Source organism: Leptonychotes weddellii, chromosome 9 (assembly GCF_054177405.1).
Source record: "Leptonychotes weddellii isolate Sample4059 chromosome 9, ASM5417740v2, whole genome shotgun sequence".
Taxonomy (NCBI): Eukaryota; Metazoa; Chordata; class Mammalia; order Carnivora; family Phocidae; genus Leptonychotes; species Leptonychotes weddellii.
The window spans coordinates 122,613,091-122,630,004 of NC_138377.1; the positions used below are offsets into that span (position 1 = coordinate 122,613,091).

At 53.8% G+C, this 16,914-nt stretch overlaps 1 protein-coding gene across 5 annotated transcripts in view; it reads left to right on the forward strand.

Annotated features, from left to right (window-relative positions):
• Positions 1–6,134, forward strand: part of ZNF592 (zinc finger protein 592) — a 47,502-nt gene extending 41,368 nt beyond the window's left edge. For 4 of the 5 annotated variants that reach the window (XM_081831728.1, XM_081831731.1, XM_081831729.1 and 1 more), the window contains exons 6-12: positions 1,319–1,495; positions 1,763–1,922; positions 2,036–2,323; positions 2,543–2,655; positions 3,330–3,465; positions 3,848–3,983; positions 4,778–6,134. In XM_081831728.1, coding sequence (XP_081687854.1) covers positions 1,319–1,495; positions 1,763–1,922; positions 2,036–2,323; positions 2,543–2,655; positions 3,330–3,465; positions 3,848–3,983; positions 4,778–5,181 — 1,414 coding nt within the window. In that variant the 3' untranslated portion in view covers positions 5,182–6,134. The remainder of the gene's footprint in view (positions 1–1,318; positions 1,496–1,762; positions 1,923–2,035; positions 2,324–2,542; positions 2,656–3,329; positions 3,466–3,847; positions 3,984–4,777) is intronic. The other variant, XM_031034451.2, reaches the window with a different exon arrangement.
• The last annotated feature ends 10,780 nt before the right edge of the window (positions 6,135–16,914 follow it).

Below are 16,914 nucleotides of genomic sequence, written 5' to 3' on the forward strand. Positions count from 1 at the left end.
CTCCTCGTAGCTAATTACGTTTGCAAAGGGGGTTCCATCTCCAACCCCCCCCCCACCCCCCAATACACAGAAAAGGAGGCAAAACAAAAAAAGACCAGGCAGGATTCTGTGATGATGTAGGTGGACTGTGAAAACGGGCTCATGTAGTGAATAGAAGGGCTGTATTTGGGAGTCAAAGAATTTTTAAGTGAAGGCATGTCCTTTTCTTCAGTAAAGCAACAGCCTCTCGTGCTTACTGGGATGTCAGGGTTACGGGTTCAGGCAATACTGCAACAAAAGGGAGCTCAAAGTTACCTCGAGGGGCATGGCTGGGCGCAGGGAAGGTGTTTTCTCACAGAGGGGAGACGGGGGTGTGTGTGTAGGCAGGAGGAAAAAAACGAATGTGTGACAGGGTCTAGTCTAGTCTAGGTCCCGGAGTGGATGGAGGATGGCGTGGAGGTCACATAGGCTCATGGGACTGAGGAAAGGGAAGGCCAGATCTATAGAGGGAGACTGTGAAGTTGACGGAAGAGTCCAACATGCCTCAGTCTCAGGAAAAAATGGTTTAAGATAGTTCATACATGCTACAAGTGATGTATCTGCTAAACAAAGCTCGGAAAATACAACCTGGGGGAGAAAGAAGTAAAAAGTTATCCGCGGTGCCATGAGGGAGGTGCTCCGACACTTCGGAGCTACGTGGCCCAGAACGGTACCGGCCACGTCAGACACGTGGCCAGTACGACTGGCCATTGTATTTTATTAATTTAAATTGCCACGTGGCCAGGACAGTACGGAACATACCTGCTGTCACCACAAGTTCCCCTGGACAGTGCCTCTCGGGAGGATTCCTTCCAGGGCTTTGAGGCTGCGTGCTTTACTGTACCTGTGGCTGGGGCGAGCGCAGCGGTTCTTAACCGCACTTTGCGTCAGTGGCCATCCCCGCCCACTCACTACCAGCCTGTGGGAAGGCACACGCTCTCCGTGGCCTCCTCCTGAAATTTCCTCTTGGACCCCCGCAGTGGTGTCGCACTTCGGAGGGTTTTGTTTATGTCGTCTTGGAAGCATTCCCCTCCCTCTCCATTCCCACCAGCTTCTCTCTGGCCAGTGAGGGGTGGGGTGGGTTTCTTCCCCCTTCTCTCCCAGGTATAGCCTCGGGCTTGGGGGGCCCTGGTGACCGCACTGTGCCAGACGGTGGCAGACAGGCCTTCAGGATGTACGTGTGGAGGATGGACGGGGGGAGAGGGCCCCCGAGCTGGCTCTGTTCCTGCCCTCCGTCCCTCCTCTTCCAGCACTACTTCCAGGTCTGACACGCCTCCCACACCCCACCACTCCTGTCCAGGTGCATCCACTGCGGGGTCGTCCACCTGACCTTGGCCTTGCTGAAAAGCCACATCCAGGAGCGACACTGCCAGGTTTTCCACAAATGTGCATTCTGCCCCATGGCCTTCAAGACTGCCAGCAGCACCGCGGACCACAGCGCCACTCAGCACCCCACCCAGCCTCACAGACCCTCCCAGTGAGTGAGCCCCAGGGCCGGCAGGCCTGTGGGCCGGAGCGGAGTGGCTCGGGTGTACCGCGGAAGGTGTTGGGACAGACCAGGGAGCCGCGGCAGGCGGCGGAGATGCCTGGGGTTCACTGAAGGCATCCCGAGGCAGGGGAGTAGCCACGTCGGCTTAGAGTAGTGCTTTCCCAAACCCGACCCTGGTTCAGAGAGAGCGGAGATGGGGTGGAGGTTCTGCGCACAGAGCCTGGCCACCTCACACCCTGGGCCTTGTCTCTCCAGGCTCATTTATAAGTGCTCCTGTGAAATGGTCTTCAACAAGAAGAGGCACATTCAGCAGCATTTTTACCAGAATGCCAGCAAGACGCAGGTGGGCGTCTTCAAGTGCCCCGAGTGCCCACTCTTGTTTCTGCAGAAGCCGGAGTTGATGCAGCATGTCAAGGTGGGGTGCCCTGGGGAAGGAGGCTGGGGAGGAGGGCACGCGCCTCAGGCCGGGGGTCTGACTCTGTGCATCTTTCCCCTTGCCCAGTCAGTAATCGCTCTCCCCATCCCCAGAGCACCCACGGTGTTCCCCGAAACGTGGACGAGCTGTCAAGCCTCCAGTCTTCATCGGACACGTCCTCAAGCCGCCCTGGCTCTCGAGTTCCCACCGAGCCCCCAGCCACGAGCGTGGCCGCTCGGGGCAGCTCCCTGTCCTCTAGCCGCTGGGGCAGGCCTGAGGCCCATCGCAGGGCTGAGGCCAGGCCCCGGCTGAGGAACACTGGCTGGACCTGTCAGGAGTGCCAGGAGTGGGTTCCTGATCGGGAGAACTATGTGTCCCACATGAAGAAGAGCCACGGTCGGGTAAGTGTCCTCACGTGGTCACCAGGCAGGGCCAGACTCTGGACTTCTGTCCTGTGGGTCAGAGCCCCCTTATGTGGCTGGCCCCTTAGGGTTCCCCCGGCCTCGGGCAGGGTGGGTACCACAGATCCTGAGGTCTTTCCACCTCCATGGCCCGAGTCGAAAGCTGCCCCGGCAACGGCCTTGTAGTTCTGATGCTTTGCGTCCTGTCGTCTCCCGTAGACGTTGAAGCGGTACCCCTGTCGTCAGTGTGAACAGTCCTTCCACACCCCCAACAGCCTGCGCAAACACATCCGCAACAACCACGACACAGTGAAGAAAGTCTATACTTGTGGGTGAGTGCCTGGAGGTGGGAGCCAGGAGGCCCGAAATTCAAAAAGGCTGTCGCCGGCACCACTGGGGCTTTTCTCTGCTGTGAGATTGGGGTCGGAAGCAAGAGAGCAGCGAGCTTCTCATGGACAGATGCTCAGTCAGGAGGCAGGGCCGGTCGGGAACCAGCTTCTAGCCGCTGGTGGCCCCTGAGCCTCCCCCTTCCTACCTCCCCCACCCTGGGCCGCACTGCTGCTCAGCGCTACCAGCCCTGAGGTTTGGGAGGAGCGATGGTGATGGTGCTGGGACCATGTGCCCTGTCTGGCCAAGAGGCTTCCACGTCGTGTCTGTGCTTCAGACACACCCTGGCCTCTTCCTTGCTGATTGCCAGCCCAGCCCTTGGGCCTCTGGGCAGTGATATCAGGGAGCGGAGATCATGGCTCAGGGCCAGGACAAATATTCTGACTTGCTGTTGTCTGCCACCGTGGCTGGCTTGCCAGCTCCATGTCTCTGGGGAGTGCCCAGCACTACCCGGCCAGCCTGATGACCCCCCCCCCAGCCAGCTCTCCGCCTGCTCCAGACTCTCTGCCCGGGAGCCAGAAGCAGCGTGCACCTCGCCTCCCTGCCGGGTGCGTGCGGCCCCGCTGGGCTCCCTGGGGCCTGTCGTCTCAGACCCTGTCTTCGGGCTGTGCTCCCGCAGGTACTGCACAGAGGACAGCCCGAGCTTTCCTCGGCCCTCCCTCCTGGAGAGCCACATCAGCCTTATGCATGGTATCAGAAGCCCTGATTTGAGCCAGACGTCCAAAGTCAGACCTCCGGGCGGACATTCCCCTCAGGTGAGTGCGGCCCTGCCCCTGGAGCGGCCCGCTCCGTGAGCCCCTTGAGCAAGCAGCAGTGACAGCTTCCCTCACTGTGGCTCATTCTCCAGTCCTGTGTGACCCACCTGGGGACCGCACACAGGTAAAGGACAGGGACAGAGCCCTGGGAGACAGCCCGCTAGCCTTTTTTTCCGAGGCTTCCCTGTCACTGTGATCCCTTCCTTAGCCATGTGACCTGTTGTGTGGACCCTGGAGTGGATTCACACATGCCATCCTGAGGCCGCCCCTCTAGTCCCGGGGGGGTGGTGCAAGCGGGGCTGAGGATGGCAGTGCTCACCTGAGTGTGTACGCGTGCGTGCGTGTGTGTGTCTCTCTCACACATGCACACTCGTTCCGGGAGGAGCCAAGCCTAGACTCCTGGGATCCTGACCCTCGTTCTACGACATCATCCCCGTTCCATGCCCTCGTCCCATTTCTGGTGAACTTCCGGAACAGCGTGGTTTCCCCTCCTCACGGCAGGCTCTTCCCACCCCATGGTAGGGAGGGCTGCTCCTCAGAGAGTCAGTCGTGTCTGGGAAATTCTGAGGGCTGCCTGGAGTTCCAGGGCGTTCCTTCTTGGCTACTGGGAAAAGGGCGTTGGTCGGCAGAAGCCCTTTCACACACAGCAGGTGGGGCATCTGCTGACGTTTTGGCGACATCTGTCTGTGATTGAGATGCACACCCCACCCCCCTCCAGATGCACATGCCCTTTGATCCAGCAGTTCTGTCCCTAGGATTTATCTGTCCTACATCTTTGGCCTGGGGCCTGAAGAGGTCCGTGCACCGCACTGCAGGGCTGTGTGCCGTAAGCAATGAGGGAGCGCAACTCCGTGTCGGCCAGAGGGGACCGTTCACCCCTCACCCCTCTGACGTGTCAGTGCCGCTCTTAGGAGAACGAACCCTCACAGAGACCGCGGCCAACACATGTCCTTAATTGGAAAAAGCAGGGTGAAGGAGAGTGTGCGTGTAATGCTCTCACTTTGTCAAAGACGACAGCTGTCTCTCTGTGCGTGCACAGACGGTCTCTGGGAGGGACCTCAGGGAGAGTGGGCCTGGGGAGTGGGCTGAGAGGGACTTCATCTTCTCTCTGCCCTTCCCATAGCTTTGGGCTGTGGCACCACATGCATCCGTTACATGAGACAGAACAAGAGCACGCGGGAGACCCTGACAGGCACCAGATGCAGAGCCGCGGTTCAGGGCGGGGCCGAGCCTGGCCCGGCGGCGGTTCTGCGCGTCCCGGTGTGGGGCTCCGGCCTGGGCCGCGGCCCGGCTCACGCTGTCTCCCCTGCAGGTGAGCCATCTGAAGAGACCAGGCAGCGGAGCCGGGGACGCTCCGGGCAGCAGCAATGGCGCGGCGGTCTCTTCTACCAAAAGGCACAAGTCCCTGTTCCAGTGTGCGAAATGCAGCTTTGCCACAGACTCGGGGCTCGAGTTTCAGAGCCACATACCTCAGCACCAGGCGGACAGCTCCACGGCTCAGTGTCTCCTCTGTGGCCTCTGCTACACCTCTGCCGGCTCCCTCAGCCGCCACCTCTTCATCGTCCACAAGGTGAGAGACCAGGAGGAGGAGGCGGAGCCAGACGAGGGCTCCGGGGAGGAGGTGTCCATGGAGACCAGGGAGAACGGACTGGAGGAATGTGCCGGAGAGCCTTTGTTGGGCGACCCAGAGGCGAGATCACTAGGCCCGGCTTCTGAGGAGGACGGTGCCCAGGATGCTCAGAGTCACCCACAGGCCTCTCAGGACCAGGACAGCCACGCACCGTCCCCTCAGCTGTGACCGGAGGCTCTGCAGTGCGTGCGGTCGGGGTGGTGCCACGGCGTCCCCTGCCCGCCGCGGGGACAGTGGGAGAGAGGAGGCCCCGCGCCGGTGGAGTGTGGCCGGCTGTGCCCTGGAGCAGTGTCTGCCCTGAGCTGCGGGCCCCGGGTGTCCCCCAGCCCCGGGAAATGTGTGGTCGCCCAGGACCCTCACAGCTCCGAATCTGCTTCTGTTATTTATGGCTTTGTGCTGCTTCTTGGTACCCCAACTCCTGTCCGTGTCCTTCCAACCCCAGGCTGCTTACGTGGCCCGGCCCCAACGCTGTCAACTCGGCTTGAAGCCCCTCAGCGCTGTGCTCTTCTGGGAGGTTCCCGGGTGCTGCCCTCAGCCGGGGGTCTCCTCGGAGCTCTCCTTCCTGCCCGCAGAGCCGGAGAAGGGCTGAGGGTGCTGGCGCACTCCCTCGGAGAGCTCCACCCGGGCCGGCTCGGTGAGGGCCCTTGATCACCTTGCCTTCCTTCCTGTCTTCTCTGACTCTTTCTCCCCCGAAATAGTCCTGGAGAACGAGTTGTCACGTTGGCTCCTCCTGTCTGTGGGTGGGAGAGAGTTCTGCAGCGCCGCCCTCGCCGCTCGGATCGGAGAGCGGGCAGCGCGCCAGGGCAGGCAGGCCGCGAGAGGCGGAGCCCGGCCGGAGGCGCTGTGCGTCCTTGTGCGTCCTTGTGCTGCCCGGGGGCTGGGGGCCGGGGGCCGGGGTCACCCAGACCTTGGAATGTTTGTTCTCTCGCTCCTGTGCCGTTAGAGAGGCTGCTGCCTCAGGCAGGTCAGCCCCTCCTCCTCTGGCTACACTCATGTTGCTCAGACTATATTTCAAATAAAAAAATCTTCTGACCATGCAGGTGGGCTCTTGTATTCCTCTTCAGGTGAGCCTGGCCCTACCCTGCTCCACTTCAGTCTCTCCCAGACTTCCCTCACTGTCCCGTCTCTGAGGGAGAGCAACGGTGCCTACTGTCCGAGGAAGGTCCGCTCTAGATTCTGGAGCTGTGCTTAGGAAACCAGGAGCTCGGTCCTCGGTCCTCTAGAGACCTCCTAAGGGCGTGAGGGCTGGGTCCTAATACTGGTCAAAAGGCCCCTGCAAGGCCTCCCCAGGGCTAGCGGCTTTGGCTTAGGGCCTATTGAAATGTTCTGGGCACCCCCATCTTTCCTACAAATGGATTTTCCTCCTAAGAGAACCTTTACCGGTGGTGGTGGTGGTGGGAGGGGTAGAGGGGAGGAATTCTAGGATTATCTCGCAGAGGTCCCGGTGTTGCCGCTCCCACCGGGAGCTCTCGGGTGCGGCAGGATCTGGGTTAGGGGAGGCTGGGCTGTCTCTCCACCGGCGGCAGAGTTCGGGCCTGACCAAGCCCAAGGGGCAGGCCGTGTGGAGGTGTCCTCTGACCTCCGACCCAGGCTGCTACTGCAGCCCTGCACGGCCGGGGTGTGCCACTGGGCCCGGCAGGATCTAGTGCGGCCAAGGCAAGTGGGTGCTGGCTGAGTTCTTAGAGGTGCTCTTTCAAGGAAGGCATTGAATAGCGATTGTAAATTGTTAAGTCAGTCAAATACACCTGACCTTTCCGCAACAGAAAAAACAGTACATTTTCTCTTTTCGTCCAATGCCAGATTTTGAGTGGAAATGCTCATGGCCCTGAGAACGCTTAGGGCTCGCCTCAGTGTCAGACTCTACTGTTTAAGGATTGCTACACTTGGCAAGGCCGCCGTGTCTCTCTGTCCCAGGGAGGCGGTGAGGCCGCCTACAAGGCCTGAGCTCCCCGCATCTTGGCTGTGGTCCCTTTCCTAATTCCACTGCAGGTGCCCACCCCGCACCGCATGGTCCGTTCACAGGAACACTGCCGAGGAGGCTCTGAGAAGGGTTTGGGATGGATTGTCGGATCTCTTCCTGCTCCCGAGCAGCAAGTAGGGGGAGTAGGGACGGGGACGGTGAACTTGGGCACCGTTGCGCCGACCCGGGTCCGCCGCTCTTTCCTGGGAATGGTGCGGAGTGGAAAGAATGTCCAGCTACTCACCGGGAGACCTGGGGCACAGCCTGGATTCTGCCCTTAACCGGCTCTTAACAAACCCCCTCACTTCACCGCCGCCCCCCTCCCCCCTTCCAAATAGTCCTAGTAACTCCCATGCAACTCGCTCCCCGGGCTTTGTGAGGTGGCGAGCGAGCGTGGAGGCGCCCTAGACGTGTGAGGGATTCTTGCCTTTAGGGCGCGCGGGGAGGGGTCGGGGGGTGGAGTGCACACCCCCCTCCCCCTCCCAGCCATCAGCCGTGGACGTGGACGTGGGTGTGGACGCGGATGCCGCCGGCCCGGCCACGCTGCGGCCGTGGTGACGCCAACAAACAGCACGTGGGCCCTGCTTGCGCGGCCTGCATCTTGCTAGAGACTTTGCCGTGATGTTCGTAATCACGAGGATCTCCCAGTTACCCCTCCTCCATCTCACGGAGAGGAACAGAGAACCTGCGGGGCGGCCGGTACGTGCCGGCGGCGAGTCAGGCCCGTCTGGTTCTAAAGTCCACGGCGGCACCCCCGTGCTGTTTTCGTGGCCCGGCCGCTTTGGCTGGCTCCCAGCCTGTCAGCACTTTGCAGCCACCCAGACACCGGCTTTCCTACCTCCCGGGTGGTTGGGGTGCCCCCCGGAGTGCCAGGTTCTCCTTGGAGTCCGTCTGTGCCTCGTCAGCCCGAGGAGAACCCTGCGCGAAACATCCGTGCGCAACGGTCTGAAGCAGAGGAGGTGTTCCCCTGACCTTTCACTTACCTTGGGGTTGACCTTGCCTTTGAGACCATCATTTTGCGGGGGCATCCCAGAAAACATGGTTCCCTCAGGGTCCAATATCTTCTGCTCTTTTCGTAAGATGTTTATAATGGGTGTGCTATCCTATCATTTGTTATCATCAGCAAACGCTTGCTGTAACAAGTGCTTATGTGCCCGTTAGCTGGAGTGAATGTTCTACTGATCAAGTTAAACAGATAAGCTCCCAACCCTTGTAGAAAACTACAATTGAATACACTCTCAGGCTTGACAGATGACTAGTATTTATTTTCCAACTGCTTTATCTCTGTACAACGATGTGCCGAATTACTATAATTGGTGTAGAAAGAACTGTTCCCCTAACTTATGTAAACAGTCTGGTTTTGAAAACTTAACAGTTGTGGCTTAGCAAGTTCAACAGACTTTGCCTTCCCCGAGACAGAGGAACCCCCTGCCTGCTCTGTTCGCCACTGTGTACTCAGCTCTGGGCGCACTTTCTTTTACTTGTTTTAAAAGTTTTTTGTTACTGTTTTTTTTTTCCTTGAAAAATTAATACATATACATGGTAAGATCCAAACAATACAAAAGAATATACAGTGCAAAGTAAGCTTCCTGTTGGAGGTCAGCCTTCAGTTCCCCAGCCTGCCTCCAGAATTAATCACTGTTATCTAGATCCTGTGTACCCTTTCTGAGCAATTCTATGCATTTACAAGTTTATAAATATGTGTATTTATATATCTATTTTTAATACAAATGGTAGCATTCTATGCACAGTGTTCTGAAGCTTGCTTTTTTCACTTACGTAATGGAGATTGTTCCACATTCATCCAGTGGGTCAGTCTAATTCTTTAAAAGCTCCTAGCACAGTTCCTTGCATACAGTAGCAGTCCAAAGAGTGTTCGAATGAGTGAGTGAATGCATGCACGTATGCACACGTGAATGAAAGAATCTAATTCAACTGGTAGCTACAAAGTTCTCTCAGGGTCTGCTCTGAGCAAAGCAGGATGTTCTAGATTCTAGAATGTGTTGTGTCCTCACCCCTCCACCCCACCCTCATCTTTTCCAAGGGATCCAGGCTGTTCTTGACCTTGTCCACCAACAGATGCCACAGCAGTCTTAGGAAACTAGGTGCTGGGAGCCTTGAGCCCCTCTGGAGGAAAGAGCAAACTGAAAGAGCCAGGTCCCAAGAATAGGATTTTTTATTTATTTTTTTTTTTCGAGGTCCCTATTTAAAATGCCTTTCTCTCATTGGAAAATGACATCGCATTATTAGAGAAACTAAAAAACGTGCGTATTTATAATTCCATCCTACTTTTGCAGTTGTTTTCATTTTTGTATATCAGTTTCCAGTCCTTTCCAACTGCTTTTCCAACTGGACTCTTGTTCAGTTCACAGATAAATATCATTATGATAATAACAGAAGTGGAACATTTCTGCATGACAGGTGTGATTCTCACATTCATTCTCTTATGTAGGCACAAAACAATCCTATGAGGTGGATACTGCTATTCTTTTGGAGGTTCAGAGTGGTTGAGTAATTTCCCTAGGCCACAGAGCTCATAGGGGGCAAAGCTGGGATTCATTCAGGTGTGACTAGCACTACTCTGCCTCTGATTTTGTACAGCACTTTTTTTTTTTTTTTAAAGATTTTACTTATTCATGAGAGACAGACAGAGGCAGAGGCTGAAGAAGAAGCTGGGAGCCTGATGCAGGACCCCAGGATCATGACCTGAGCTGAAGGCAGACGCTCAACCAGCTGAGCCACCCAGGCACCCAGTACCCTACTTTTTTCTACTTAACATTATATCTGGACATTTTCCATGTCTCTACAAAGCCCCTAAATCCCCATTGTCAATTATTGTAATCATTTTCAAATCAACATAATTTACTTACCCCTTTCCTGTTTAACATTTAAATTTCCCACTTCATGAGTGCAGGGAAGAGGCCTGCGTATACAGCTTTTTGCCTCTGCAGAATTATTTCCTCAGGGGGTTATCCCTATTTTTCTTGACTAAACTCCCTGGCAATGCGATAACATGAAGAAAACCAGTGACTAGAACTCAGAAGCCCTGGGTTCCAATGTGAGCTCTGTAAGTTGTTTGATCTTTCTTGGCCTCTGTACTCCCATCTGTCAAATAGGGGGGAGGGTGTTGGCTTAAAACTCTGGGGATCCTGAGCCTGGCTAGATTTTATCTTCTTGTTCCTTATGTTTATGCCAAAAGAGAGGAGACCTCCCTAAAGGCAAGAACTCTTAATCGGATTTCTTCTCCTCTTTAATTGTTTTATTTATTGACTTTTGGTCTAGCCGTATACAGAAATAGAAATGATCCCCCTCTACCCCCTGCCCCCAGGGTAGTTATCACTTTCATTTGCATTTGTTTACATTGTAATCTGCATCAGATTTATGCTTTTTCAGATGGAGTTCTGGCTCTTTGATAAGTACCTATTTCTTTTGGCTTTTGTCAGGCCTTTCCAAGTTTGAACTGTCTGTTTACTTGATAATTTAAAAGCATCTTAAGATGCATCTTTTCATTAGGGACCTGGGTCCAGATGAATTCTTGAGCTAGTTCATTGTATTATGCATTGGCCTTTTAAAATGCTTTTCTTTTTTATAATATTTATTATTGCAAATTGAAGTTGAGTTTTTAGTGAAAAAAGTCAATATATATGTAACTGATTGTATTGAAAATGGGGCAAAAGGATATGATAAAGCTATTTAAGTCAGTTCTAAGTGGGAAAAGCCCCCATCCTCGTGAGTGCTCAAGTGACAGAGGACCAGCAGAACCATCTCACTTCATGGGTGGGTATGGTATTTGTATATACATAGTGATAGTCTAAAATCTACTAGATCTTGCTTCTACAACTTAGTCCCACAGCTTTTGCCTCTACTTTCTGTGAAGGTGGGGATAGTTGATCATGCCTTTGATGTCTGAAGAGTGGTTAAGCTCCTCTCTGGTAGGGTGTTCATTCATTAAACTGGGAAGATCTGTTTCTCGCCTCCCTTTTTCAGTGATAGCCCAGGGCACACTGTATACAATTCCTATTTTCCTCTGGGGTTTTCTGGTCCTTACACCGATTTGCTTGGAATTTCTCCCTAGGACCCACTGTGCATAGACGGGGCCGAATATTTTTTGTATCTGAGAAGGAGGGTAGGTTTTGCTTCCTAAGAAGCTCTTTGCCTGAGATGGAGGCTTCACATTTCTACCCTAGGCTGGTTCTGGAATGTGATTTCCAAACAGGGAAAGGGTATGACAGACAAGGTAGGGAGTGGGGAGGGGACAGACAGCAAGGAAAGGGTAGAAAGTTGTGGAGGGCAGGCAGGAGAGTTTGGACAGGTAGAGGGTTTAGAGCCTGGAGATGGCATTTGACTTTTTGGGCGGGTGAGGGTGGTGGTGGCGATGGGCTTACACACTAGGAGCAGTCCTTTAGGAGGAAGCGTGGTGGGTGCCAGCAAGCTCAGAAATGATCTGTCGGTGGCGCCCCTTGGGTGAGCACTCCTTGCAGCCAGTTGTGGCCGCTGTTGCTGACAGGTAGTAACAGTTGCCAAAAAAAAAAAAAAAAAAAGAGAGAGAAGATGTAGCTGCAGAGGGCTGGCTTAGATACAGAAGGGTCCTTAGAGAAAGACTTGTAGGGGAGGAAAAAGAACTGGTTCGCCCTGCAAGAAGACCAGGAGAGGCCTGGGCTGGGAGGCCTGGGCTGGGAAGGGCCTTTCCCAGGTCTCTCTGAGGGTGTGGAGCTTGTGTCCTGGGCCTGAGGGACAACTGCTGCCCCCTGACCACAGAATCACCCTCTCATCTCATGATTGCTTTATTCTGGACAGGGCCTACATCTGTGGCAGAAATTCCTGACTCCTGCAATCTGATGTGGAATCAGAGTAGGTGCATTAGGGAAGGGCACCTGGCTGGAGCAGCTCTATGCTTGAGTCCCCAATTCCCCTTCCAATCAAACCAGAATCAGGAGTGGCTCCTTGTAGCCTATAATCCTTTAATTGGTGTCCACTTACTCCAGCGCAGATGTGGCCATAGCTCCAGTCCCTGGATTGCCCGAGTGGCCAGCTCATCCCAGAGTGGCAGGACCCGGAGTCTCCACCCTCCAGGGTCAGGGGCTCAGCTGCCCGAGCTGGGAGCTGTGGGGGTCCTTGGAGGAAGGTCAGACGAACACTCCAGAGCACTGCAGATTCACTAGCAGGAAGGGCAGCTTGCAGCAGAAGGCAGTAGGTCCTCATGGCCGGGGGAGTGGGGGCAGGACCAGCCGAAATCCAGGGCTTTGTTGAGCTCAGGGCTGAGACCTTTAAAATGAGTGGAATCAAAAGAAGGAAAAACACAAGAAGCAGGAGGGGTGGACATGTGTTTGATTCACTTACCCTGCTACATGACTTGCCCTGAGATGGGCCGCAGGCCCGGGGCGGGCATGGAAGACTGGAGTGCAAGCTGATCCGCTTTGTAAGGAAGGTCTCACTGACCTCTGACCTCAATTCCTATGCCATTGCTTGTCGAAAAGGCCACCTCAGTGTGAGTCTACACGGGTGCCAAGAAGAAAAATATGATCTTGAAAGCTCTTGATTCTGTTGACCAGAATGGTGTTGATGGTAGCTGTGCTGTGCCCGGAAGAGCTCCCAAGTGCAAGGTGACGTTCTCGGCCCAGCAGCTTAAGGTGGGCCCTGGCAAAGTGGACATGTTCCCAGGGGAGCATCCAGCATGGTGTAGGGCTCTCCAGGCCGTTTCACCCAAGGACGTACTGCAGGAACCCGATAATTCGTCAAGAAAAGAGGTGTTCCCTGATCAGTGTTATCACACCTTTCCAGGGCCATTCTATCAAAAAGACCGCCACTCTAGACTTCCTCTGGGTGGCCTCAGAGGGCACAACAGAATTAGACTCAAAAAGGAAAATCCTCCTGAACATGAAGTGGGCTGCCTGGAGGAGGAGTATTCCCAACGAGAGGTGGAGGGGGTGCTACGCGATGACCAAGTCCGCTTCCTGCCAACCCGGAGTGGTTCCTGCGCCCCCCACCCCGTTTCCTCCCTTCCACATGTTCTTCCACTCGGACCTCTCCCTGCTCCAGGCCAGGGAGCCAGCCCTGACCCCCAGGAGCTGCACTGTTACCCTCAGGGACTGGCCTCTGGCCACTCTTGCTGGGCGGGCCTGGCTCTGACCTCCGCTTCAGCTCTGGTCATTGGGCTGCTTCTGCCTTGTTCAGGACGCCAAAGTTTGCCCTTTATAACCTGATTCTGGTGACTCATTACTGCTTGATGTTGTGCCTGGTTTCCTCTGAACGCTTTTGAGCAACAGAGGTAGTGAGGGCAGGGAAGGAAGGGGTAAATATGTCAGGGAAAAGCAAACAATCATCCTCTGAGGTTGTGAGGAAGGAGGCTGGGCGGGGGAGGGCAGGGAGAGCTGACAGCAGATGTCCGAGAACCTTCTAAGCAACAATGTCCATTTTGAAGCAGAGGTTAGTAGGACTCAGAGACGCTAGCTAGCCTGTCCTCCTTCAAAGTTGAAGTTCTTATCCAATGGTCTCACGGTTCCCTGTATTTTGAAGGAATAGTTGACCGCCGCAAGTCAGGAGGGCAGAGGGGAGGCTGGAATCTTGTTTGGAGCGGTTGCTATAGGGAAAGGAAAAGGTCAGCCTGGGGAATTGGGAAAGGATTGCCAAGCTGCCTGAGACCAGACTCAGGTTAGAAACCAGAGCTGGCCAGCCTTGGAGCAAGAAGCCAGATTCCAGGTTAGGAACGGGCAAGGCAAATTTAGTAGAAGGTCAGGGGTCAAGGGAGAGGAGACCTCTGAGGAGAGTACAGTCGTCGGAGTCATTGTCCTCCCCACACTGTGCCTGTGTCCAGACGGGGATGGGGGGAGGTGGATAAAGGAGCCCAGGAGAAACTCATGGGAGAGCATGTTAGGGGTGTGGAGTTGCCTTAAAGCGGAGGGCAGGCTTAGTAGGGGGCATTTTAGAGGTGGAGAAACTCCTCTGATGAGGTTCAAGGGATGGGCATTTGGTTGGGTTGCTAAAGGGAAGTGGGGGTGAAGGTCTTCGAGAGGGTGAGGTCACTGGACCTGCTGCCAGTGTGTTGACTGAGTTATTAGAAAGGCAGGGATGATGGCAGGGGGCCAGAGCCTGGTACACCATAGCGCTCACTGTGCAGTGGCCTGAACTCGGTAAGTTCCGGGGGAGGATGGTGAGGCACATGGAATGGTGTCGTGGCAGCTAGTAAATGTTGGGTAATGTATGCTTCAAAGGAGAGCAGAAGGGGAAGAGATGGAACTAAGTCGGAATACAAGGCGTGTTCGCACTTATCTAGACCTCAACGAGAGGGGCTCAGGTGGTGGGGCCAGAGTGTCCGGGGAGCCCCAGCCACCCCAGGGCAGGGACCAGCTTCCCCGGCTGAGCTATGTATGTTAATGAACAGTAGCCCAAGACTTTCCTACCACAAGCGCCCAGTTACTCCAGGGCCCTGGGAAGTTCAAAACAACCGGGAGAGGGGGTCCTGGCATCACTAACAAATGCCTAGTGATGATGCTTCATCAGTACACGTATCTAATAGCAAACCTTGGGTTATGGTTATTTCCAAATGCACAACCACAGCACGAGCTTCTCTGTGCCCTTTCAGCACCATGCACGAACTTCTATCCGAGGTTCTATCTTTCAGGCTGGAGAGGTACAGACTCTCACATTCATTTCTGTACCCTCAGCACCTGGCATAATGCCTGGCATGGAGTTGTTAGCAATTACTTAATAAATACTTGCTGAAGGAACAGCCGCGACCTACAGGATCATAAAGGGAATGCCTCATTCCTCTTTCCAAAGGAGAAAGCTAAAACTCAGGGATGGGGAGCAATTTGCCCAAGGTCACACTCAGTGGGAGAGGAGATTTAGAACCCAAGTCTCTGGACTCCCAGCCTAGGACTTGACACCACTCAACAGGTCCTCTCTCTCCTGCTAGACTGTAAGCTTAGAGAGGAAAGAGACTGTGCCTTTCTGACCTCTCCATCCCTAAGTGCCTTGGCACTCCTTACTCAGCTCTGCCCCTATCCTCATGAACGTCTGCTTCTTTCGCTGGCACAGGACAAGAAGTTGGGAGGATAGTTCGTACACTAGATGACAGGAGCAGAACTCATAAAGGTTTAGACAAGAAGGAAAGGGAGTGGGAGATTAAGACATAAGATGTGCTTTGACTAAAAAATGGTACAAGTTTGCACTCAGGATAAAAAAGACTTTACAAGCAGGAGTAGGAAGGACTTAGACGAATGGTAGTTCGTGCTGAACACACAGAGGCTCAGGATTAATGAAATAATTTGGCTGTGACAATGCTGTTCCTAGTGAGTGGGGCCCAAACTCAGAGAGGTGCTAATTCAGTTGTAGGCTGCCATGGAGTGACCTCTGTGTGGGTCACATTTGGAAAAGGAAATTGATCAATTAGAGGGTCCCTTGGGTGACTGACTAGTGGTACCATATCCATGGTCACGTGAGAGGCGGCCTCAAAGGGAAGTCTAGCTTCCTTGTGGACCAGACAAAACCTTCTGGATTTGGCCCTAATTGCCTATTTCCCCATCTCCTTTACACTTGAACACCATGCCCACCAGGCTATTCTGTATCTCCATATCTTTGCCCACACTGTTCCCTCCATCTGGAATATTCTGTCTGTCCTGTCCCCCCCACCCCAACAGTCCACTTGGTGAGCACCTATGAAATTTTCAAAATCCTTCTCAAATTTACTGCCTTGTAAACCATCCTAACCCAAACCCCAGGCAATCCACTCTTTTCTCTGTACTTTCATGCTCCCCTATACATAGTTTTATATTATACATTTCATCTTCATTGTATTTTGTTTTATATGCCTGTTTCTCCCATTGGACAAAAGTTTCTTGAAAGCACAGATCCTGTGACTCCCACCTGTAGCACATTGCCCTAGCATGATCCATGGGTGTTCATACAACTTAAACAAATGAACCAAAACTTGAAGCATGCTTTCAGATATTTGGAGGACTATCCTGTAGATGACTGAAGAGATTTTAATACATGTACCTCCAGAGAGCCAACAACAAGGATAAATGGGGGCATGTGGTCAGGAGATGGATTTGGGCTCACTGGGAAAAACTGCCTTCGTATTGGTCAAGACTCACATTCTATCAACAGAAGCCTAATTCGAAGCAGCTTGAGCAAAGAGAACTTTTTTGGTACACAGATTCAACAAACTGGTCGGACTGCCAACCTACAAAAATGTCAGGGACAAAGCTGGGTTTCAGGAACACCTACAGCGATCTACCTGGAAGCCATCAGGACTCTGAGCCCCTTGCTTTTGCTTCTCTCTCTGTCAGCTTCCTTCTTCCTCACTGCAGACTGGCCTCTTCCGCCAGATAGGAAGCATGGCTGCTGAAAGCTGGGACCTCACAGCTCACTGCTTTCCAGCGCTGCTTTTCTCACCCGGTTCCAGTTTAAAAACATTTGGTAAAGAACTCCCATCGGCACAGCTTGGGTGTGATGCTTACCTCTGTGGTCAGGGAGATGGGTACCACGAAGAGCCTGGCTTAAGTCAGCTGTCAGCCAACTGAGGCCAGGGATGGGGTCATGTAGGAATAAAGGCATTTGCCATTGGGACCACACCGCGAGAGTGGGGGAAACAACCATTTCCAAAGCCAGTAGGAATGTACAGCGTGAAGCTTCTAGGACAGAGGGGTGGTACTCCTTTGCTCTAACTTCCTAAAGATCATAGCCACCCAGCTGCAGGCACTTTCTGGATGCTTCCAAGGATAAAGGAGAGAAAAAAAAATGGATAAATATTGGTCACTCCCAGTATTTAGAACCAGGTTTAGTCCGTGCTTACAATCTTACTCTTAGAAATTGTTGCACGGTTGAATCGTTTTCTGCGCATTAGGACTCTGCCATT